This window comes from Lacerta agilis, chromosome 5, assembly GCF_009819535.1.
Source record: "Lacerta agilis isolate rLacAgi1 chromosome 5, rLacAgi1.pri, whole genome shotgun sequence".
Classification (NCBI taxonomy): domain Eukaryota; kingdom Metazoa; phylum Chordata; class Lepidosauria; order Squamata; family Lacertidae; genus Lacerta; species Lacerta agilis.
Window position 1 is genome coordinate 76,121,770 of NC_046316.1, and position 24,209 is coordinate 76,145,978.

Consider the following 24,209-nt stretch of genomic DNA (forward strand, 5'->3'; position numbering starts at 1 on the left):
CGCAGCATGGTTAAATAAAGATATAAATTATTCTAGTTGCGCCATCTAGTGAATATTCGATTTTTGGAGTGACACCTTAATGATTACATCAACAGAAACTAGAAGAAAGTCATTAAAATAGAATCAAAGATTTGGTATTGCCATACTGTAGGTGCCTCAACATAATATTGTTGTGTCTTCAGATATAATGTTTTTTCACTTTTCCAAATACGAAGTCTGAAACAGTAGAGGTTTTAATACAACTGTTACTTTTAATTGATTTCTGGAAAAGTGCTTAGTCTTTCATTTTTAGTCTATAAAAGAAAAAAAGCAATTCATAGTTTGAAATTACCTTTTCAGAATAGAACAATATATAAATATTGGGAAATAATTCTATTTGTAAATAATATGTAGACATGCAGTTTGTGCAGAAAACTCCTGTGGCACTCCAGATCAAGTAGTTTATATTTGTGCTGATTTATATCAACAGAATACTTCTCTGGAGGATTTATCTGCATAACTCAGAATTAGTTTTTAGCTTCAAGCCTTGCACCTGTGCTTTGTGCACTGCAGCTGGAATAAAACCAGTTGAGGCATTAAATTCTGATTACCGTACTCTTATACGTTCAAGTGAAAGTGTAGATACAATCGATGTATCACCTACTTTGTGAAGTGATGATCAACAACCTATACCATAGCTTTTCTGAGGAAAACAAAGTTTAATGGTTTTTAAAACCTAAAGCTATAATCCTATGCATAAATTCCTGTATAGGAAGCCCCATCAAATTCAATGAGAATGATTTCTGTGCAAGCAGGCGTAGGACTGGGCTGTGAATCAGGCAAAATGTAAATAACTGTTCTTCTGAAAGACATTGGGAATAGAGACTCTCTTCTGCATATTCCTGAAAATCAGACTTCAGGTTCAGTAGAAATAGGTAGGTTAAACCTATTCTTGTACTATCCATTTTGGGATCAGGTCTGGATGTTTTGTACATACCACCCCTGTATGTTGTGTTGCTAATTTATTTATTCTTAGAGTTATAGAGAGACGTATATATACATGCAGGTTTGTGTAAGGGTATGTATCATTATTAGCTTTGTTTGTTTTTATTCTCCTGAATTCTGTGCTTCAGAATGATATTTAATGTCTGTTGGATAAATAATGCTGCATATTATTTACTAGTTGATTTTACTAATCACCCTTCATCAATCAGCATTTCAATGCAGCACACAATAGTTTAAAAAATGCATAACGATAATCAAAACATTAATTAAGGTCCATGTTGCAGACCACACTTTACTGTTAAGGGGATGTATTTAATGAGATGTGTTTAGATATGACTAATAATAGCATTAATGCTGGCTGCCTTTCATGGATGGAGCCTTTGTGAAATCTTTAATAATGACCAATCTTATTTATTCTCAAAGAAATTCTGGAAAACACTATATGTACATCTTGGAAGATGTACGCCTTAAAAAAGTTGCGTGTCTGTTCCAGAGATTCTTCCATTTTTTTGTCCTTTCGAATAAAGATTATTCACATATTTGCTGTTAACTGTAAGGCCATAAAACAGTTTATATATACTGTGGCATACTCAACATGTTTTCTAATGTTCTAGAGCCTTATTGGTACCTCTAGTGGCACATCCATCTGAATCAAGTGATTATATTAACAGCTTACGAAAAAGTCCGGGGATCTCTGTGTAAATGTTTCTACTTAGTTTCACAGTTGAAAAAAATGTGTGAAAGGAATTCAGTGCATTTCAGTCAGTCTGGAAATAGCCACATAATAGTATTGTTTTTGAATAATGAATACTATGGCAATAATTTTTACAATGCTTTAAAATTCAGTGTTATAGCTCTCCTTGTTTCAGATTTCATAATTAGTTTCATAGCTTGTCAGGGGTTGTTGCTGTATATAGCCCTGGGTGAGCAGGTAGCAGCAGGAGCTATGAGCATCGTTTACCAGTTTCAGCTTGTATGCCAGTTACACCCTTTTCTGGAAAAATATATCCTGTTTCAGTTATTCATGGCCTTGTGATTTCTAAGTTAGATTACTGCAAATGAGCTTTACATGCAGCTGCCCTGAATATAGTTTGGAAACTTCAGTTGGTCTAACACGCAGCTGCCAGGGTCTGTTGATGAGATCATGTTACTTTCATCTTACATTATCTGTGTTGGTTACCAGTTTGTTTCTGGGCTCTAAGCAAGGTGCCAGCCTTCACATTTGCAGCTCCAAAAGGGCTAGAACCAACATATGTCAAAGATAACCTCCTTCCTTAAGAGCACTGAGATCAATCTCTGCTGCTTACTCTACTCCCTTACATTGTCAGATGTATGTTGTGTTGACCACAGGAGCGCCTTTTCCATAATGCCATCTAGAACTTGGGACACCTTCTCTAGGGAGGTTTGTCCTGGCCCTATTAACCTTTTGGTGAGCTGCAAAGACTGGCATTCCTGTTCTCTCTCTCACCCTTTTTTCCTTTTGTATTCCATCTGTTATATTGTATGCCTACATGCAGAGACTGTGTTACCGGCCTTCACTGTGTGTGTGTGTGTGTGTGTGTGTGTGTGTGTGTGTTTTAAATTGGAAACTTGCATTTTTCAGTGTGGTCAGTAATTACCGGTACCATGCTGCTTTTTGAGTTCATTTTTTATTGTTTTCATTGAAAATAATTAGATCTTTATATTTTTGATAATCCACTTTGAATGTCTTATGGTAGAAAAGTGGGGTACAAATGTTAGAAAACAGATAAATTATCCTCTCAGGTTATGCAATTGTATGTCCTTTCATAATTTCTGCTACCAAGGCAGAAGTAGAGGTTTCAAGCCTAACAGATCATGGAACAAGCCCAGATTCTCCAACATATTCCAGTAAAACAACATGCCCAATCAGAGCAAGTCTAACCGCCAGCAACAACAATGATGTCAGACTATCTGCACTAGGGGCATTCTAGATCAAAAATTCCTAACCAATGGGTAGCCTACAGAAAGTTCGAAATGAAGACTCTTTCCTCCATCAATGAAAATCTGACCTCCCAAGACCTACTCACATAATAGATCTCCAGGAAACCTACCCACACATTCCAATCTATCCTTAACACAGAAAATACCTACCTTGTGCCATTGGAAACACACATTACCAGTTCAGAGCCCTCCCATTTGGCTTGGCCTGTGCCCCTACCACCACGTTTACAGAGATAATGATCTCCTAGGTAGCCCACCTCCACATACAGGGCATGCACATCTTTCCTTAGCTAGACCTCCTAATCTGGGCTTGCTCTACAGAGACTAATTTCCAAAGGCCTGGCCTTCCTCTCCCTGGGAAGAATAGAAAAATTCAGTTCAGAAGCTCAGACTCTCATCAAATCCAAGAAGCGGGACCTCATGTTCATGGCTCATGACCTGGGCCTGGGCCTGGGCCTCTCAGCAACACACATCACTCCATGGGCGAAGCACTATGCCCACCCTTCCGTACCAAAGGAACATCACATTGAGCAGACATCTATACATCAAGCTGTCCCCTCACCTTCGCTGAGCCTTGCAATGGTGGACAGTCAGATTCAATCTTCAGAAGGGCTCTCCCTTTCACGAACCTCCAAGAACAACGATCAGCTTGAAAGCCAGCTGCAGGGTTTGGAGCTCACTGCAAAGGTCAACCAAAGTCAATGGTCTCCTGCAGAAGCATCAATGAGCATCAACCACAGCAGAAGCATCAATGAGCACCAACCACAGCAAAATCCAACATTTACAGACAAAGAGGTACTCTATCTCAGGACCTCCTTTTAGACTGGGTGGAACACAACATCTAGTCAGTCACAGCCAAGCACCTTTCAGGCCTCTTGAAACCTCAGGTGTATTGGTTGAGCCTCCAGAGTAATAACAACTACACTCATTGGTTTTTCGGCAACTCCTCACCAAGTTTGGCCAATGTCAGGTGGCTTTCTTTGCCTCCAACAAGAATATCACCATCCATGGTTTCCCCAAATCCTCCATTGTGCAGTCTCTCCTCCATGGCACATATTTATCCACACAGAGTCAAATTATTGAATCCACTCATGATTAATTACATATTTTCATACAGCAAAATATAAAGAACATAATTCACATTTTTCTAAGCAACCTAAAAATACCAATCAAACAACATACAGTGGTACCTCAGGTTACAGGTGCTTCAGGTTACAGATGTTTCAGGTTACAGACTTCGCTAACCCAGAAATAATGTTTCAGGTTAAGAACTTTGCTTCAGGATAAGAACAGAAATCATGCTCTGGTGGTGCAGCAGCAGCGGGAGGCCCCATTAGCTAAAATGGTGCTTCAGGTTAAGAACAGTTTCAGGTTAAGAACGGACCTCCAGAACAAATTAAGTTCTTAACCCGAGGTACCACTGTATTTCATGAGTATCTTAAATTGCACCAAAGGGTTTTATAGAATCCTTCAAGTTCCCATACCCAATAAAAATATTTTTTCAATCAAAATGCTATTATTAGCATGTCAACCTTATTTGTCTCTGAACAAAATTAGTCAATTTGTTCATTTACACCAATTCGTAATAGCCACTGAAATATAGAGGCTTTTCTCCATCGCCCTCACCCCGTAACAACTGATAGACATTACAGTTACTGTGAGAAAATGAATGATAATTTTCAGTCTTCTGTGGAAATTACTGATTTTACATAACCATACATAACCAAATCTAGATTTTGACCAGTCATTTCTTCAATAATGACAAAATTCAGCTCTAACATTTCTTTATCCTAGGGCATGTTCAGACTTGTGTGTATGTATAATTCTGATATATAATTATTATTGTGCTCTGACCTAAGGAAGGAAGCAAGTAAAGGGGTATATGTGCTTTGTAAATCAGTTTGTTTCAGTTTACAAGCAGAGATACAGGTATTTCAAAAAATATTGCTGCTGTTGCTGTTGATTAAATTTTAATATCCAATTTATACCCTTTTCAGTAGACAATAACTAAATCAGATAACCTGGATTGTATTCCAAGTCATACTCAAAGTAGACCCATTGAAATTGTTGCACTTAAAGTCAATCATGTCCATTGATTTCATTAGGTCTACTCATAGTATCTCTTAGTTCAATTCAATCCATAATTTCTATTTCATAATGGATTTATTTTATTGCAATGTAGGAGTTATTAATAATAATAATAATAATAATAATAATAATAATAATAATAATAATAATTTTTATACCCCGCCCATCCGGCTGGGTTTCCCTAGCCACTGTGGGCAGCTCCCAACCGAATATTAAAAACACAATACAGCATCAGACATTAAAAACTTCCCTTAACAGGGCTGCCTTCAGATGTCTTCTAAAAGTCAGGTAGTTTATTTCCTTGACATCTGATGAGAGGGCGTTCCACAGGGTGGGCGCCACTACCAAGAAGACCCTCTGCCTGGTTCCCTGTAACCTCACTTCTCGCAGTGAGGGAACCACCAGAAGGCCCTCAGAGCTGGACCTCAATGTCTGGGCCGAACAATGGGAGTGGAGACAATCCTTCAGATATACTGGACTGAGGTCGTTTAGGGCTTTAAAGGTCAGCACCAACACTTCAAATTGTGCTCGGAAATGTACTAGGAGTCAAGACTCTTTAATTTCTATTTTTGGACCATGGCAACTTGAGTGCTGACTGGGACATGCAAGTCTGATCACGTTACACTTCTATTAAAAGATCAAGAAGAGATCTTCATGAGTTTCTGTGCACAATTCAAAGCTGTGAATTTGACCTTTAAAACCATGGTTGGTTTGGAATCTGGGTCCACCTTCTCCCATATGAACCTGCCAATAAGAACCACCTAATGTAACCCAGAGTTATAAGACGCTATTCAAGGAGCAGAGGTGATCCAGGAAATTATATGCTACTTAGTTATGTGTTTTGGGTAAACTGGTAAAAAGCAGTATTAAAGATAAAATTATCAAGTGTATGGAAGAAAAAGTATTGCTGAAGAATAATTAGAATGACTTCTGCCAAGCTAAGGTCTGTCTCAGCTTTTACAGTTCTTGGGAAGTGTTCTTGGACTTTCCAAAAACCAGTACAATGTAAATGGTGGTGCAGGGGCTGCAAAAGGAAGGGGGAAATTTGTAAAAAGCCCATTCTTCCAGCAAGAGTCTTTGCTGGATGGCAGTTCCTTTCTCATGACCACTCTAGTTCTTTACATGTGTGAAAGGACTTGGAGGAGTTTAGAGATGATTGAAGATAATAGGTGACCATTAAGGCCAGCTGAACTTGATTCACACTGCTTAGCAAGTGTTAGGCAACTGTTTTGGTGAGATTTAGCCTATTTATGGATGTTAGAGTACATTGATCTATGCTTCATTATACTTTATGAAGTTGCTTAGGGTGAGATAATATTTTTGTATGATAATGATCATATCTTCTTAAGGGCTTCTAAAATATATCCAGCTGGGTTGATCCGGGTGGCAATGAGGACCATTTCAATTGCCTGATCTGCAATACTTGATCGTTTTTCTGACAGTGACATCTAACTGGTGTCCTTCTGATGATGGAAGACATCCATTGGTGAAATGGGAAGAGAGGCCATTTTCTGCAAACCCCCCCCCCATCTGCTCTAGATCAGGCATGTCCAACAGGTAGATCATGATCTAACGGTAGATCACTGGACGTCTGCGGTAGATCACTGGTAGATCATTGGGCTCCCCCCAAAGATGCTGAACAACTGTGGCTCCCCTTTAAAAAGCTCAACATTTTACCTCCTCCCTGAAAAAAACTCTGACCCGAACACCCCAAAAATGGGCCTTCCTCCTTCCTAAAAAAAAAAAGCTCAACAACTTAGACCTGAACCCCCAAAAAGGGGGTACGTAGTTCACTGCCAGTTTTTAACTCTGTGAGTAAGTAGGTCGCAGTCTCCTGGGAGTTGGCCACCCCTGCTCTAGATGATTGGAGTACCCTCTGGAGCAGATGGGCCATGTTTTGGGGTATTTGGCTATGGGGAGAAATTGGCTCAATCCCTGTACTGCTGGCAGATGCCTTTAATTTGTAGAAGGATAGCAATTGAATACCATCTATAACCAGTAAAAAATCTTATGTCATTAGTGTTACAGGTCAGAAAAAGATGAAATGAATTGAAATGTGTTTTTGGTTGTTGTTATGACTGTTCTCAAATATTCTGTAATTCAAAAACACAAAAGTAACCATGTTTTTTATTGAGAAGCTATAGACCCCAGGTGGGCAAAAAGTAGATTAGGATCCACCACTAGATCATTGGGTGATCTGAAGTATCAGCAAGGATTTCTAACAATGGCAATAGCAAAGTAGACTGCTGAATTGAAAAAAGTTGTGTGTGGAATGAGAGCAGGATAAATTGGAGTGGAGTTTTATTTTTGGTTTTTTGGAAGGGTTAAGGCCTGTGTTCAGTTCGGGTAATCAAAACCCCTGTATTTTGCACCAGACTCTGGTTGATAGGTTTTGTGGTTCTGGTTAAAACAAAAACAAAAGCCAGCCTGGAGTCTGCTCATACCTGCTACAGGCTGTTAGCAAATCACTCCTCCGTTGCTGATAGTCACATGTCACTGTGGAGGAGTGATTTGCTGAGAGCAAAGGCCACATGAGACAAAATTAGCTTATCATAACCTAAGACAAAAGGCACATCCCCATATGGTTTTACAGTTGATTAGTTGTATGTTATATGGATAACCAACTTCCTCTTTAAGGTGTAGGCTAGTGCTGATTGTTCAGTGGACCTTTAATTATCTTCAAAATGTTGGTGTGGGATTTCTACAACTTACCCTGTTGATCATCCTTGAGATGGGAAAAAATGCCTATCCTTCTGGATGATAGCTAATGAGAAACGTACAGAAAGCAGCAATGCAGACATGTCCTGATTTAGCAGTCTCATGGAACACAGTAGTGCAAGGATTATAGATTTCAGAAACAGTTTGCTCTTTCGAATTCCAAATAACTCTTTTATGAATTCAACACAGGAATATTTGGTTTAGAATTTTTGCATGCATGCAATATTTTTCCAGCATTGCACTGAAAGAAAAACAGAAATGTTTATTCTCCTGACTTTAAACTGTGACATCTTAAACTTCTCAAAATAGATTATGTGTAACTCCTCAGCACATTCACTTGGAAGCAGTTGTTTTGCTGGAATATTCTTCTAAGTGGGCTAGGCTGAGCATCTCCATTTATGGGCCATATTAAAACATCTTAGGGTGTTATGCATTTGCTACCATGCTCAAATAATGGACCAAGAATGGAAAATAAGCATCTCCTTTAAAAAACCTTAAAAATTCCTGCTGGTACATAGAAGTCAAGAAAATTAGCAAAGTATAGGTTACACAAAAACACATGCCTAACTATGAGATAACAATCTCTCTTTTAAACTTATATTTTTGCTATCTTTCAAAAATATGATGAACTGTTCCTATGCAGGGAACAAATCAGTTATGAAGAACAAACTGGCATAGAGAAATAAATAAATCAAATTTAAGCCTTGTAGTTTATTGAATCTAAATTTTGCCTGGTTAGCCTAAGAGCTATATATAAGCAATCCATCTTGTGTTGATAATGGAGGATCTTGAGACCCACCTAATGTTTGCATTATTAAATTTCAGTCTAATGAGCTTTGCTAATACATATTGAAGATGGTTGTAAGGAGTGGAATGTGAATCTGAGCAGGATAATTTGAAAGAAACATAAGCTGAGCATTTTACATGACTCAAGGGGTATAGCTACAATTACATGTATAACCAAAATTGAATTTAAATGGAATTTCTATTATCCTTATCCTGCTACTAGGGAGAATAAAGTGTAAATGAAGTAAAAGTCTTTACAGTTATCAGTGGTTTGTTTTTATTATCTAATTTAATAGATTCTTGTAAAGATATTGCTGGCAGAAAAGTTTTAATATTTCATGACTTTAAATGTAGCCTAAGTGTGTCTAAAAGCTTGGAAATGGAAACAGATGTCTTTGTAATTGCTTCTATCATTTCAGAACATCAGTATTTAAATTGTATATTTTAAGAAGGTGTAGCTACTAAATACAAAGAGACATCAGACTTTGAAAGTTGTGGTCATGTGTCATTCATGTACTTCATACTTACTATGTCAATTGAATATTCATATAACTAATGTATTGGTGTAGCATACTAACGTAGAGCAAAACATACTAGGCATATAATGGATTTATTACATATTAAGGGCTAGTCTAAAGTCTAACTACCCACGTTTGGTTCTTCATCTTTCGACATGGCAGTACTTTTAAAAACTTAATATTTCATCAACTATAATGCTATTAGAGACTTATTCCAAGTTCACTCATCAGGCAGTGAGATGGCAATAAAAGAGAATGGCCCCTTTGAGACATTAACGCTTTGGAATAAATGATGTGCTAGAACAGAAATTTAATTAATTTACAGAGTATATTGATAGTCCCTTGTTACTGTGCTGTATATTTTTAATCTTCTTTAACATCTGTAGTAAAGTGTTTAAAACCCCTGCAGTTGAGCAACTTGTAGATAATTAAGTAATAAGGGAAGCTGTTTCTAAAGGAAAGGAGACTCTTCTGAGAAGAGGCTGTAGTAACATGAATTAAATGCTGCTGCTATGACTTGCACTGAAGAAAAATATATGTAGAGGCCCTGATCCATCAAGTGACACTCTGTTGTGTCTACAGAAGGAAACAGGAAGCAGTACCAGGTTTCTTCAGGGATGCAAACTATCCTACATCCAGCAGACCAGTTGCAAAGTGGGCACCAGGCTATGGCATGCTTTGCTTATGGAGCCCAAACACTGGAGATGTAGAGCCCATGAGTGCTTCAGTTTATTATCTAGTGGAAAGGTACTGGGAAGAAAATATGTGGTGGGATACTTCAAAGCATCCATGTATCTCAAAGATAGTCTAAGGAAAATGTTTGGCTGCTCTAATGGTTTCTTCTTTGAGTATCATGCATATATTTTATACAGGGACAAAGTTGGGACTTGAGACAATCCCTTCTTATGTCCACAGTAAATTGCATTTTCCATAGTACACAAGAAGTGTCTTTCTGACCATCCCTTATAAGATGTTGTTTTATCAAAAATGTTAATTACTGAACAGCTAATCCAGATTTTATTTATTTTTAGCTAAAGCTGATGAAGCATTAAAAGCTAAAGAAAGAAGTGAAGAAGAAGCAAAGAAGAAAAAGGAGGAAGGTAATTCAACTATGAAATTTAGATGAACTAAAAGTACTGTTTTTAGAGAGAGAGAGAGAGAGAGTGATACAGATACATACTCAAACCCTGGTATATGTACAACCCAAACCAAGTCAGTTATTTGGCATACACAGAGCATGAGACCCTGATGACTAGACAAGTCTGAAAGAGAGACATTTGTACATTGTATCTCTCAAAATGAGGACTCAAATTATTCCCCTGAATGGTTAAGGTGCTTCCAAAATATCCGTAAAATGGAACTTTTGTGTATGCATATCTCAAAACACATAGTTTATTATTAGAGTCAAGTAGTAGTTGCAGATTAGTAGAAAATAAGACATTTTTACACCAGAGAAAAAATAGGACATACAAATACCTTACTATGGAGATCAGCTTTCCTGCACAGAGTAGGTAAAGTTGAACATGGGACACAATGTTGGGTTGTGTGAATTTTATTACTTCATAACATTTAGTTTCATGGGAAGAGGTTAGTCCAAAATCAGCCAGTAATAATTATCTATTCTTGCAGAACTGAAGTTTCATTTACAAGTGGGTGCACATGTATGTTTCCTACTAGTAACTATAGATACTGCTGTTCACCTCAGTTTCCTACAAAAATAAAAAATAGTTTCGTATTCAAGCACCTGAGACGGAGAACTCCGATATCTAGGGGAGAGGATTAGCCTTTTGGTGTATTGCATTTTAAAAATAGTAGACAAGTGTTTCTCTGATGGATTGGTAAGGAGAGAAGCACTATCAAAATGGTGTAGAATGGAGTTGAATTGCTTATCAGCAGGCACATCCCATACAATATTCAATAGATGTCAATGGATGTTCATAAGATTACATTCTACACATCCTAGTAACAGCTGCACTATGGGGGGGGGGGATAGCATTTTAGGTTAAAATGTTGAGCTTTCAACATTCAGAAGGTACCCCTGCAACTGAATACTTATTTTGAAGAAAAATTCATTGAAGAAAAATTGCCAATCATGCCTTCATTACATAGAAAAATGTTTTTTATGGAGTGACCCTAGGTTGTAACATTGGTAGGTTGATTCATTGGTAGCCTGCTGTTTTCTCCAATTAGTCTTTTTGAGATCCCCACAAGTTTTCTGCTAGAAACATGTTCGCGAGCTTTAAAATACTTCCTTGTATGAAACACTGGTTTTATACAGCCTGAAAACTTGAGGTCAGTGAATTGGGATATGTAATTTTTATTCCAACAAAAGCAGACATATTGAGAGAGCTTAGCCCCCTTCTGCCTATATTAATCCCAAAAGCCATACTATCTTGTCTCCAAGTCGTCCTGTTCTCTAAATATCAGCATTTGGTGTGCATAGTTAAATTGGATGATGGAGAACCTCTCTAACTAGATGCCTAATATACAGGCAATTGAGTGACACAATATACTGAACTTTCCTGATGTGCAATGCAAAACTGAAAATCTAAAACATAATTAGCCTCATAGATTTTAAGGTAATAATTTTATTGTTTCTCAGTAACTGAAGCAGAGGTGATTATAGATGTTTAAATTTCATAAACTTTTCAGTTTAATGATCTATTCAAAAATGGTTGAAGCTTTTTTCCCTTTAACTTCAAAGCACACTGGGCACTCATTACATCTGAAGAAAATCTTTTTCTTTTATGTTAATTTTCTAATTAAGTTAACCAGATACACTGTGTGCATGTATTATGATAGACATATAGGCTTCTCACATTTAGCAATGTCCATTGTGACAAAAGATAAAACTGCTAAAGTTATTGCCACCTCTAGGCCAGTACCTCTACTCTTGAAGCAGTAATAACTGAGAACAAGAGTTACCTGCATTATCCCTGCCTTGAGAACCTATCATGCTTTTAAGGCTTCTCGGTAGGTTTTTGTAGTTTTACTTTGACTTAAAGCTTAAATTGGAAAGTATTTAAAAGGGCATTGTGTGAAAGTAAAACTGGATAACTCAGCTGTGCTTCATGGACATCCTAACTTCAAAGTGGAATGTAGCTTCCTCTAACTTAGTCTGTCATCTCAATAGTACTCAGCAGGTGATTAAGCACTTTCAAGTCTGGGAGCTTTCATGTAAGAAGTTACATCAGGAGTGTATTAAGATCCCAGGGCAACTTGTTCAACGTGAAAGTGATTTGTTTGCCTTTGTGGAATCTTTATGATGCCAGAGCCTGGTCAACTTGAAAACAGAGGCTAGGGCCCAAAACTCCTCCCAATCCATTCTGTCCTAGGAGCAAAGCACAGATGATGTGGGAGAATTGTGAGCACATCAGCCAGGGGAGAGGGAAGGAACTTGGGCAGCAGGTCTGCTCCCTGTTGTGCCATGCATTCATTCATTCATTTTCCATCTCTCTCCACCCACCCCCCAACCACCCCCGCCCTGCCCAGCAGCTATTAATCCACAGGAGAGATAAGACAGGTATCCTATTGTGCCTCCCCCACAGCAAATCTGTTGTCAGGTTTCTTTTTCTTTCTTTCTTTTTTGAGGGTGGGAAATTTCAACTAGAGAAAATGATGTAAGAGAGAAGGGTTAAATACCTCCCACAGCACTGCTGTTCTGAGGCTGCTTTTAAGTTTTTATAAAGATTATCGCAGAGCTCCCACGTCATGACACATGCAGTTTTGCTCCTAGATACAAGTTTATATTCTTTATTGCGAAGTTACTCAGAAGTGGTGTGCTATCTGGCTTTCTAAAATGTCTATCAAATTAAGACTACAGTGGTACCTCCGGTTGCGAACGGGATCTGTTCCGGAGCCCCGTTCGCAACCTGAAAGGTCTGCAACCTGAAGCGCTGCGTTTGCGCATGCACGAATTGCCGAACCCTGAAGTAACCCGTTCCGGTACTTCTAGGTTCGGCGCGTTTGTATCCCGTGACGAACGCAACCTGAAGCAATTGTAACCAGAGGTACGACTGTATATTTCAAGCCAAACTACGTAAAATTCCAAAATACTCCTTCCCCATTTGTAGTTCAGTAAAGATATTGTATGATATGCAGTCCATAATCTATTCTAGAGCTATATACTGGTTGCTTAGAGATTTCTTCATTTCCCGTATTATTCTGGGTTTACAATTGATTCTGAGAGTAAATGAAACTCCAGTTGCGAACCATAACGATACTAACTAAATTCTTGGAGAGAAACAGTTTAGTAGTAGTAACAAGTAGTTCATTTATTAATTGCTTCCTATGAAGGGCATCCAGTGATGCTGAACGTTGGAAGATTCAAGACAGACAACACATAATGCTTCTTCACACAGCACCTGATTAAAATATGGAATTCACTTCCACAACAAATAGTGATAGTCATCACCTTGAGTAACTTTAAAAGAGGGCTAGACAAGTTATTGGAGGATAAGACATATCAAAGGCTTGTAGCCGTGATAACAATTTTTCTATACCACTGTCAGAAGTGGAATAATAAAAATAAAAAATATTTATACCCTGCCCACCTGGCTGGGTTTCCCCAGCCACTCTGGGTGACTCCCAACAGAATATTAAAAACACAATACAGCATTAAACATTAAAAACTTCCCTAAACAGGGCTGCCTTCAGATGTCTTCTAAAAGTCTGTTAGTTGTTTATTTTCTTGACATCTGATGGGCGGGCGTTCCACAGGGCGGGCACCACTACCAAGAAGGCCCTCTGCTGGGTTCCCTGTAACTTAACATTGGATACAACTTCATATAGTTTATAAACTCTCTGTAGCCAGCAAAAACTATTAATCGAAAATAAATATTGATTTGTAATTGAAATTACTGATTCATTGGATGCTTAGCTTTTATTCCCCATGCTTTGCCTTGTATTTAAAATAAATGCAAGAAATTGCCCTGCCCCTATCTCAAGTCATAAAGGAGCACTTTGGAAAGTAGCAGGGTTCTGGAAATGGACAGTTCTAAAAAAAACTACCTTGACTGCATTGCTAAGGAAATTATGTGGTATAAATAAGCATATTGTTTTCCAGCACATGAAGAAAGGTTCTTTTATCTGCCCCTTAGTAATGGTGTCTTAACATTACTTTTATTATAATTTTATTGCCAAATCAGGTGTGAGATTAGATGTTGGATGTTACATGTAATCTGCTCAGAAATCAAATTATTTGACCTCCAAGCCCACCACTACACCCTCCTGCTGGTTTGCTGTTACATATGCGGCATTTTCCTGTCATGAATACAAATGGAGGACAAATTAGAATTTACAGACAGCTGACCTGAGCTACAGATTAGAGACTAGGGGGCTTGTGCTGCTTTAAATGTTTTAATTATCACAGTCCCTATAACCAGTTGAAGGACTCCCTCACAAAAATAATTTTTGTAGCAGAGGAGGGGAGGTGTGAGAGATTTCCCCCATCTAATTTGAATTTGACAGAGCCAAATTGCACTTCCATTGGAGCTATGCTAATTTTCTGCATAAAATTAGGTCTATTAATAAAAATACACCACGTTTACAAGAATGTTTTCAATGGCAGAGGGTGTTTTAATTTGGGACTAACTGAAAACAGCATTTAAATTTTATTTATGATGGCATCAGGATTTATGACAGCTTTATTGGCAGACCTGATTTTCTTTAAATTCTAGGCCTGGCTAGTCAAACTCAAAGTAAATTAAATATGTAGCCACAAGAGCACTGTGATAACGTGCAATATAAATACTGCTGAAGAAAATGGTACTTTTCCATATTAAAACCAGGCATGTTGGATTACTGCTATGAGATGCTTAAACGGTTGACTTTAATATATCATGCATAATACAATTAAAAGTTTTCTTGATTTATTAAAATGGAGCTGCTCATGAAAACATACAATTTGAAAAATGTGAAGTGAAAGATGATTAAAATATCTGACAGTGATAACACTATTTTGGTACTGGGAATGAATCAGTGTGTAAAAGATTTAGAGGGGATTATAGGGAAAAGACATTTGTAAAAGTGATCTTAAATATCAAAGGGGTAGAGTGAAATAAGGACTCGTTTCTTTGAATTCAAGAAATAATATTGACTAATGCTAAATGATTATGTTATCCTGATGCCTTCATTCTTGAATTTGCATTTTTGTTTCTCATGTGTGTTGGCCCAGTGTTGAATTGATTAGTTATGCCTAGCTAGTAAGCAGTGAAACATTTTATATACACTTGGGAAATAAATTTGGCAGAAAATCAGCATGAGTAGATTTAATTATTGCTCTGAGACCTTTCCCTTTTCTAGCTTAGTGATCCTGAAACTCCATGTGTTTCACTGAAATCTGTGTGGACGCTAAGCTTCGCTTCCCAATTTGTTCCTCCACACAATGATAAGCCAAGCAATTACTGCTTTATTGATTTTTCATCATGGCAAATTTAAAGTTGATTTTTCCCTGAAAAGGCAGGGGTGATTAAGTGTTTCCCCTCAGTTTAGTACAAGAGAGCTGTGTGGCAGAATCTAATATCCTGAGGTCAACCTCTGCAGGGAGATAATACGCTGTCTTGGCCACGTGTTAAGGAGAGAAATCAGGGCTACAAATGTGATAGGATATATGTGGAGACAGTTTAATTTGCTCCATTTATATGAACAGTTCACATGGTCCTTGCTTGGAAAACATTATATTGAATAGGCTTGGAAATAAAGCCCACGTGGGCAGAAAGAAAGGGTGAGTACAAATCAGCAGAATGTTTACTAAATTGTTCTTTAGGGAAGGTAAATGTAGTTTCAAAATATTTATAAGTAGCATTTGTAAATATTGTTTCAGATTCATATGGTAAGATCTTTAATACAATACTGAAGGGCTGCATCTAGCACATTCAGGGTTTTTTTTTCTTTAAGTAAGAAATTAAGAATCTGGAGAGTATCGACATTCCAGTTGCATTCTGTATCATTCATGCAGTTAATGCTTTGTATAACATGTAAGTTTTTAAACGCACCATTCTCTTTGTTATTCTGACAATGAGACCTGTGATGTAAGGTGATTTTTAGTTCCATTCTACAGATAGAAATGACTTATCAAGGTGCTTCTGCACTCTGTCGTAGAATCATTGAGTTGGAAGGGACCCCAAGGGTCTTCTAGTCCAACCCCTAACAATGCAGGAATCTCAACTAGATCATCCATGACAGATGGCCATGCAACCTCTGTTTAAAAACCTCCAGTGAAGGAGAGTCCACCACCTCTCATGGGAGACTGTTCCACTGTTGAACAGCTCTTAATATTAGAAAGTTCTTCCTGGTGTTTAGTGGGGATCTCCTTGTAACTTGAATCCATTGGTTTGGGTCCTACCCTCCAGAGCAGGAGAATACAAGCTTGCTCCAACCTCCATGTGACAGCCCTTTAGCCTGCAAGTGTGGGAATTACAGAAGTGCATGCTCCTTCAGAAATAGGGATAGGGATAGGGATAGATATGTGTGTCCTGCACATAGAATGGCTGGAACTAACAGGATTCTAATGCAGCCTTCTCTCTGATACTTAGTTCAAATAATATTATTTTATTTATATTTAAGAGAATTCAGACTTACTACCCCCCATCCTGTAGCTTTCATGTACCAGCAGGCTTGACCCAAGGTTTGTAGAATTGCTTTTTTTTAAAAAAAGAAAAACCCTAAGAGTGGCACCAGAAACAGTTCAGTGGGCAATGTTATGCATGGTTGCAGTAGATGGACAGAAAACCAGAGGGGAGGCAGTCATGTGTGGTCATGCTGGAGTCTCCCCCAAAGGGTGTCACCATCCCTACCGACCCAAGCCATCCAGTTCTCCTGTCATCTTTGCAGGCGGTCAGGACAGGTACAGCAGCGGCAGTGCAAGTTACCTCCACACCACCCCATCAGTGTGCCTCAACTCTGACCTGGAGGGACCACCTCAAGAGGCCTATACCATTCAAGGACAGTATGCCATTCCACAACCAGATCTGAGCAAGCTGCACCAGTTGGCAATGCAACAGTCACACTTTCCAATGTCTCATGGCAACACTGGATTCCATGGTTTGGATGCATCAGCTCAAACTATTTCTCATGAACTCACCATTCCAAATGATCTGATTGGATGCATCATTGGGCGTCAAGGCGCCAAGATCAATGAGATTCGCCAGATGTCTGGGGCGCAGATCAAAATTGCCAATCCAGTGGAAGGATCTACTGACAGGCAGGTTACCATAACTGGATCTGCAGCCAGCATTAGCCTGGCTCAATATCTAATTAATATCAGGCTTTCATTGGAGACTGGTGGAATGGGAAGCATCTAGGACAATGCAACCGCCTCACTCATTACCTGTTTCTGCTGTTTATCCCTATGATCCATCTGTGTAGTTTCTGAGCAGTCAGCAATTCAAGGTTTTAACTAGTTTGTAAATTTTCAGTTCTACATGCTTTACCCATCCACTCATTTTTTTTAATTGCAGCATTTTAATTCCCTTTCTTTGTTCAGCTGTTAAAATGCTGATTCATATTTTAGTTTATAAGCTTCTCCCCCTTTCTTGGCTCATGAAGTTTTTCTGTTATGTCATGAGATGTAAGAGTGGAATTAATACATTTCTGTTTACTTCTGTAATGTCAGAATTTTTTTTTAAATAAAAAGATGGACTGGGGAGGGGGGGAAAGAAAACCAGAGGGGAGGGAGAATGGCGTATCCCAGAGGAGGGCATGGCTGGATTCGACCTTGGACAGGAGCTTTCCACACAGATACATTTCACTGCTAGTCCTATTTGTTTAGTTACTAAAAAAAGTAGATATTTTTTCCATTTTACAATAAAGAGGGCAGATTCCATGTCTCAGTGTTCTCTGATAAATTAAAGTTGCATTTTGGGATGAAGGCACAGCCAGACCACTTCTTCCTGATATACTAGTTTTCCTGAGCAAGAGGGTTTTGACTTGGGGGTATTGAACCAACCTCCACATTATGAAGTGGTACGGTCCCAAGATTGCAGCGCAGCAGACTTTTTGGGTGCATTAACCAGGCATTGTGTTCACTCAGGTATCCTTCCTACATAAAATTTTACATAGTCTTCTCCTGCATAGACAACTCCACGAGAGGTCCAGAGGGTGGAAACACAAAAACGGGCTTTTTCTGTGGTGGCTCTCAGCTTATGGAATGCTCTCCCCCGGGAGGCTCGCCTGGCACCCTCATTACAGTGGTACCTTGGTTTACGAACTTAATCCGTTCCGGAAGTCGGTTCTTAAACCAAAGCATTCTTAAACCAAGGTGTGCTTTCCCATATAAAGAAATGGAAAATTGATTAATCCGTTCCAAATGATGAAAAACAACCCCTAAAACAGCAATTTAACATGAATTTTACTATCTAATGAGGCCATTGATCCATAAAATGAAAGCAATAAACAATGTACTGTTCTGTACAATCAATAAAACAGTATTGATGATTTAAAAAAATGAAAATGTGATTTTTTTTTGGCCCCCCTTACACTGATGATAGTCATTGTTTGGATGGGGGGGGGTGTTCGGGGTCCTCTTCCAGATTCACAATTGGTGACTCCTCTCCTGCCATTCCTTCCCTTGCTTTTTTTACACCACTGCCACCTGGTTCAGACTCACTGGATCTTTTCCTTACCAAAAAATGAGACTTGCTTTTGCTGATGTTTTAAAACTTGTCTAAAGTGAGGCATTACGTTATCATTGAAGGTGTTAGTGGCATGACTGACATCAGCTTTATCAGGGGGACATTTTTCAGCAATAGTTTGCACTTCAGCCCATTTTGCAAACATTTCTTTGATTGTTGCTGTAGATAGACTTTCTCTGCTCTCCTCCTCCAAAGATTTTTCCTCAGTTGCCGCCTTTTGCTGCTCCATCAGAATGTTTTGAAGTTCTTCTGTGGTGAGCTCAGTCCTGTGCTCCTCCACTAACTTCTCCACATCAGCACCACTTACGTCCTAGCTCATGGAATTTCCCAGAGACACAATATCCTCAACAAGAGGAGCATCCTCTTCAACAGTCTCTGTTACATGTTCTGGGACAGCTTCTGGCCACAATTTCTTCCATGCTGCCTTCAGTGTTCTCTCCATTCTTCGTCTATCATATGTAAACTCTCTTAGCATTATCTCTGTGTCCCAGGTCACCTCAAAGCACCTTTGGAACAGTGCTTTGGTGTAAAGCTTCTTAAAATTAGATATGACCTGCTGGTCCATAGGCTGGATGAGAGAAGTTGTGTTGGTGGGGGGGGGGGGACACAAAAACTTTACACTGATGAACGCAGACTCTTCCAACAACTCATCCTCCAAGCCTGGAGGGTGACCTGGAGCATTATCCATAAGAAACAGGCACTTCATTGGAAGATTTTTGTCATGGAGGTATTTTTTCACACTTGGCCCGAACAATTAATGAACCAACTCAATAAAAAATTGCCTTGTTACCCAAGCTTTGCTGTTTGCCCTCCACATCACATGCAATTTGCTTTTTATGACATTGTTCTTAAATACCCTGGGGTTCTCAGAATGGTAGACTAGCAAAGGCTTCAGCTTAAAATCTCCACTTGCATTTGCACAAAATAAAAGGGTTAGCCTATCATTCATGGGCTTGTGTCCTGGCAATGCTTTCTCCTCCTTTGTTATGTAGGTCTTTGGCATTTTCTTCCAAAAGAGCCCTGTTTCATCACAGTTGAAAACTTGTTGGGGAACGAAGCCCCGCGACTCAACATAATCTTTAAATCCCAGAACAAATCGGTCAGAATCTAATTTGTTGGCACTGGCAGCTTCACCATGCCATGTCTCACAACACTGTGGATGCCACTTCTCTTCTTAAATTTTTGAAACCACCCTCTGCTTACCTTGAACCTCTCAACCTTAGCACTTGCTCCAGGGGTGTTTGCAATGAGGTCGGCATGCAAATGTAAAGCTTTTTCACAAATTATGCTTTCAGAAACACTGTCACCGGCCACCTGTTTTTCATTTATCCATATTAAAAGCAATTTTCCCGTTTCTTCCATTGTCTGTGTTCGTTGCTTGAGTGTTTTAACACCCTTTGCAACACTGGCCCCCTTAATGGCATCTTTGTTTTTTAAGATGGTACAAATTGTAGATTTGGCCATACTAAACTGCGTTGCCAGATCACTTACACCAGGGGTCAGCAAACATTTTCAGCAGGGGGCCAGTCCACTGTCCCTCAGACCTTGTGGGGGGCCGGACTATATTTTTTTTGGGGGGGGGGATGAACGAATTCCTATGCACACTGGGAAGAATGGGGTGGGGAAAGGGCAGGCATAATAAAATAAAATAAAAGTGTGCATTAAATTGGGATGGGCAAGGCTCCTCAACAGACTAGCTTACCCACCACCACGCTGCTCAACCTCCCGCTACCCCCCCAAACACACACAGACCCACAGACCCACAATCACCCCATGGAGAAAAGGGTGGAAAGTTAAATATGCAGAGAACGGCCGAGGCGAAGGAGGGATGGCAGCTCTGGAGAAGCGGCTCTGGGAAGGAGCTGGAAGAAGAGGCGAGGGTAGCAAGTAGTCCTCCTCTCCACCCACTCCAGCCCCAGCCTACTTCTCGGTTTGCCGCCTGCCTCGTATGCCAAAGGGATGGCGATGGTGGCGTGAAACAGGCTTCCTCCCTGCCTAGAAAAAGATCTGCCACCACTACCACCACTGCTGCTGCTTCTTCTTGTGAAGCGGGTAGGCAGAGTGAGCTCATCCGCTCCGTTCTCTGGCTCACAGGAGCACCAGGGCAGCAGCAGTGGCGGGAAGAAGATTATTATTACTACTACTATTATTTCCCCAATGGCCTGAATTGCAGGGCGAACAAGAGGAGAAAGGCTGGTGAGAAAGCAGAGAGAAAGAGGGGGAAGAGGATTTTTGTCCTTCCACCATCTAACTCCGCACACACGCTCAGCTTCTGGGGGCACAAAACAATACGAATACTAATAATATTAATGATATCGGGGTAAGTAAGCAAGCAAAGGTGGCTCGGCCCTCTACCCAAAACAAGCAGTGGGGGGCATGTGAAGGAAGCGAGCGGTGCCACCCAGATCTGCACCTTTTCATGTCACTGGAGCCGCCCATCGTGATGCAGGGCTGCATGGCGGCCACAGCGCCACCGCCGGAATCCAGCTTGACTGCCTGGATGGAGCTTCCACAAGCGACAGGAAGAAGAGGCCGAGCAGCAGCAGCTCTGGCCATCAAACACTGCGCCTGGTTTACCTCAGCGCGGTGCAGGGACGTCTCTGCCAATCAAAAGACGCTGAGGTAAACCAGGTACTGCATTTGATTGGCAGAGACATCACTGCCACGCTGAGGTAAAGCAGGCGTGGCGTTTGATTGCCAGAGCCGCTGCTGCTCGGCCTCTTCCACCTGCCGCCATCGCTCGGAGCCTCGGCTTCGTGGTGGGATCTGAAATGGCCAGGCGGGCCTGATCCAGCCCAGGGGGTGTAGTTTGCCAACCCCTGACTTACACGGACCCCACTTTCATGCTTGGAAATAATTTGTTGCTTTACCTCTTAGAGTTATCATGGTTCTCTTGCCTTTGCTGCTTTTATGCATGTCAGCAGTCCCACAATCAATCAGTAAGTAGCTGAACTGAGTTCCACACAGCCCCCAAAACAATGGCACAAGGCAGAGTCCACCAAAACACAGGAACAAGGCAGAACCCCAAAATTTTCCACTCACCCCTTCCCACAGGGTGGGTGGGCTTACCTGGCCAGGTGCTACTCACCTTGCTACCAGCTGGGGGTGGGGCGAGGGCCAGTAAAGGGCTGATGCTTTTCGGCCCAGGCTCACTTTGTTTTCTTACCAGGTTCACCGCTGGACTTCGCTCTTGGTCTTGGTTAGGTAAGTGTTCCTCGTCGGGGTTTGGAGCTGCGGTGCGGCCTGCTGGGCCTCCTATGGCCGGCACTTCTTCTGTGGCTTCGGGGGCGGGATGAGGGCCGCGGTGCGGCCTGCTAGGCCTCCTGTGGCTGGCGCCTTCTTCCCCTGGCAATGGGGGCTGAATCCAGGCCACACAGGTTGCGCGGTCTAGCTCTGGGCCGTGGGGCGGCCTACCACAGCCAGAGCCCAGCAGTGGAGGCTGAATCGAGGCCACGCAGGCAGCGGGACCTAGTTCTGGGCCGTGTCACGGCCTACCGAGGCCTCCCGTGGCTGGAGCCCACACATTCGCATTCCCCCCCCCAAAAAATACGCAAACCGGAACACTCATTTCCATGAAGTGTTTGTGATTCAAATATTTCGTTAACTAGGCTGTTCGTAACCCAAGGTACCACTGTACATATCTTTTGTTTTTTTGGTCCATCTAGCTCATGCTCGCTAAGAGAGACTCTACAGGATGTGTTGAATATATAAACTGCATTAATTTTAAGTTTGCTTGGTACAGATATTATCAGGAGCAATGTGTGTAAGGGAGAGCAGCTTGTGTTATAGACTATTTACCAATAAATGTGATCTTATAGCTCTTGACTTTTTTCTTGTTCCTTCCTTCAGTCCATAAGTTAAAGGATTTTACCCACTCTTCACTAACATTAAATAATCTTTAACTTTCACATGAAGTACTTTTCTGTTACTTCAAAAGGACGTTCTCTTTCAGATAATCTACAGGCTTCTTAGGAAGGTCTGAATATAGGTATACATTACATCATTTCTGTCCTAGTAATTTTGTGCTGAATAACTGATCACATACTGATACTTACAGAACTCAGGACAAGGACACTCGGCATATTACATTAAGGGCAACAGTTAGAAATTTCCTTTTATTTAACACATCTGAATCACTATTCCCTGCAAATTGCTGAATGGTGCACATTCAAGGTCAGTTTGCATTATGCTGTGCAGCACGTGGATTGAGTGAATGCTTCTTTAACTTGCCTTGCATGTTTTATTAAGCTGTGTATGATGAGTCAAGATGAAGCATCTACAGATCTCATGTCACGCTCATGGGCAAAGGGACTGAGCCACATGATGTTTTGATCCATAGTGATGTCCACCACCAAAGGAAGGTGATAACCCAAACAAGGTGGAAATCAGTAGGCCAGGAACCAAAAGAGAAGGTAACAGATGAATAGGGTAGGCGAAGCAAGGATAATGACCAAGGTTAGCTAAGGCAGGAGTTACACAGTGGTTTCTTAGAGCAACTGGAAGATATGGCAGCCTGTCTGCTTTATGCTGCACTTGGACTGTTAAAGGGCTGGCGTGTTCTTCTAGACAGTGGAGTTTCAAGCTGTGAGGACTCCCTAGAGGAAGGCTCAGAGGTCTTCTGATCCTCCAAGGAGTCTGTGGTCTGGTCATCAACAGTCCAGTGGCAGGAGGATCTCCTCAAGGTTCAGCGCATGAGCTGTGCCAGCAGTTTCACAGAGAAAGGTTGGGGAGTGGCTCCAACTCCTTCTGAGGACTACTGTTGTGGAAGGATCTACATCTGAGGATTGCTGGTCTGGGGCCCTTTAATTGAGCTCTGTGAATTTAAATTGCTACCTAGCTTCTCCTGTATTTGTACCACCAAAGAAAAGTGGAAGAAACTGAGGAGCACTGGCCCTGCTTTGTCTTGCATCTACTACCTTGTATTTTCACTTTTGGAAACTACTTTTGAGATGATGTTCACTCTTAACAATATCTAGATCAGAGGCAGACATTGCAATGTCCTCCACATGTTGTTGGATTACAACTCCCATCAGCCCCAGCCAGAATAGCCAGTGGTCACAGGTGGTGGAAATTGTAGTCCAGCATCACATGGGGGGCACCACATAGGCTTCCCTTATTTAGATTTAAATTTAGCAAGGTATGGGAATCATTTTACTTTTCTGATTGTTACTGCTCATATTGTTCCCTAATTCAATTGGCATAGAAAACTAGGCATAACTTGCTTCAGGAGGATTCAATTGCATGAGGTCATACCACGTGGCACACATAGCTGTAATAACTTAGAGTGCAGTACTCAATGATAAGAAAATATATTTAGATGCCCTTAAGTTCATTAGAGATTGCCAAAGGTCGCACTTTATGTTCCGCTAATTTTATTGAAGTTTATTGTTATGGCAGTGACCTGAACTCTGGCTGTGTGGCCTTTAACACATAGTGTATATATATTCTGCAAGAAATTCAATTTTAATTTTAGATAACATATGGTTAAGTTATTGCTTCATTAATCAAAATCGGTTGATCA

General features: G+C 40.4%; 1 protein-coding gene across 2 annotated transcripts in view; it reads left to right on the forward strand.

Moving 5' to 3' along the window:
* RSRC1 (arginine and serine rich coiled-coil 1) overlaps positions 1–24,209 on the forward strand; it is a 167,031-nt gene that overhangs the window by 121,810 nt on the left and 21,012 nt on the right. Inside the window, exons 7-8 of one of the 2 annotated variants that reach the window (XM_033150527.1) lie at positions 10,088–10,156; positions 16,890–17,699. In XM_033150527.1, the coding sequence (XP_033006418.1) occupies positions 10,088–10,156; positions 16,890–17,359 (539 nt within the window). In that variant the 3' untranslated portion in view covers positions 17,360–17,699. Of the gene's footprint in view, positions 1–10,087; positions 10,157–16,889; positions 17,700–24,209 lie in introns of those variants that run through there. The other variant, XM_033150528.1, reaches the window with a different exon arrangement.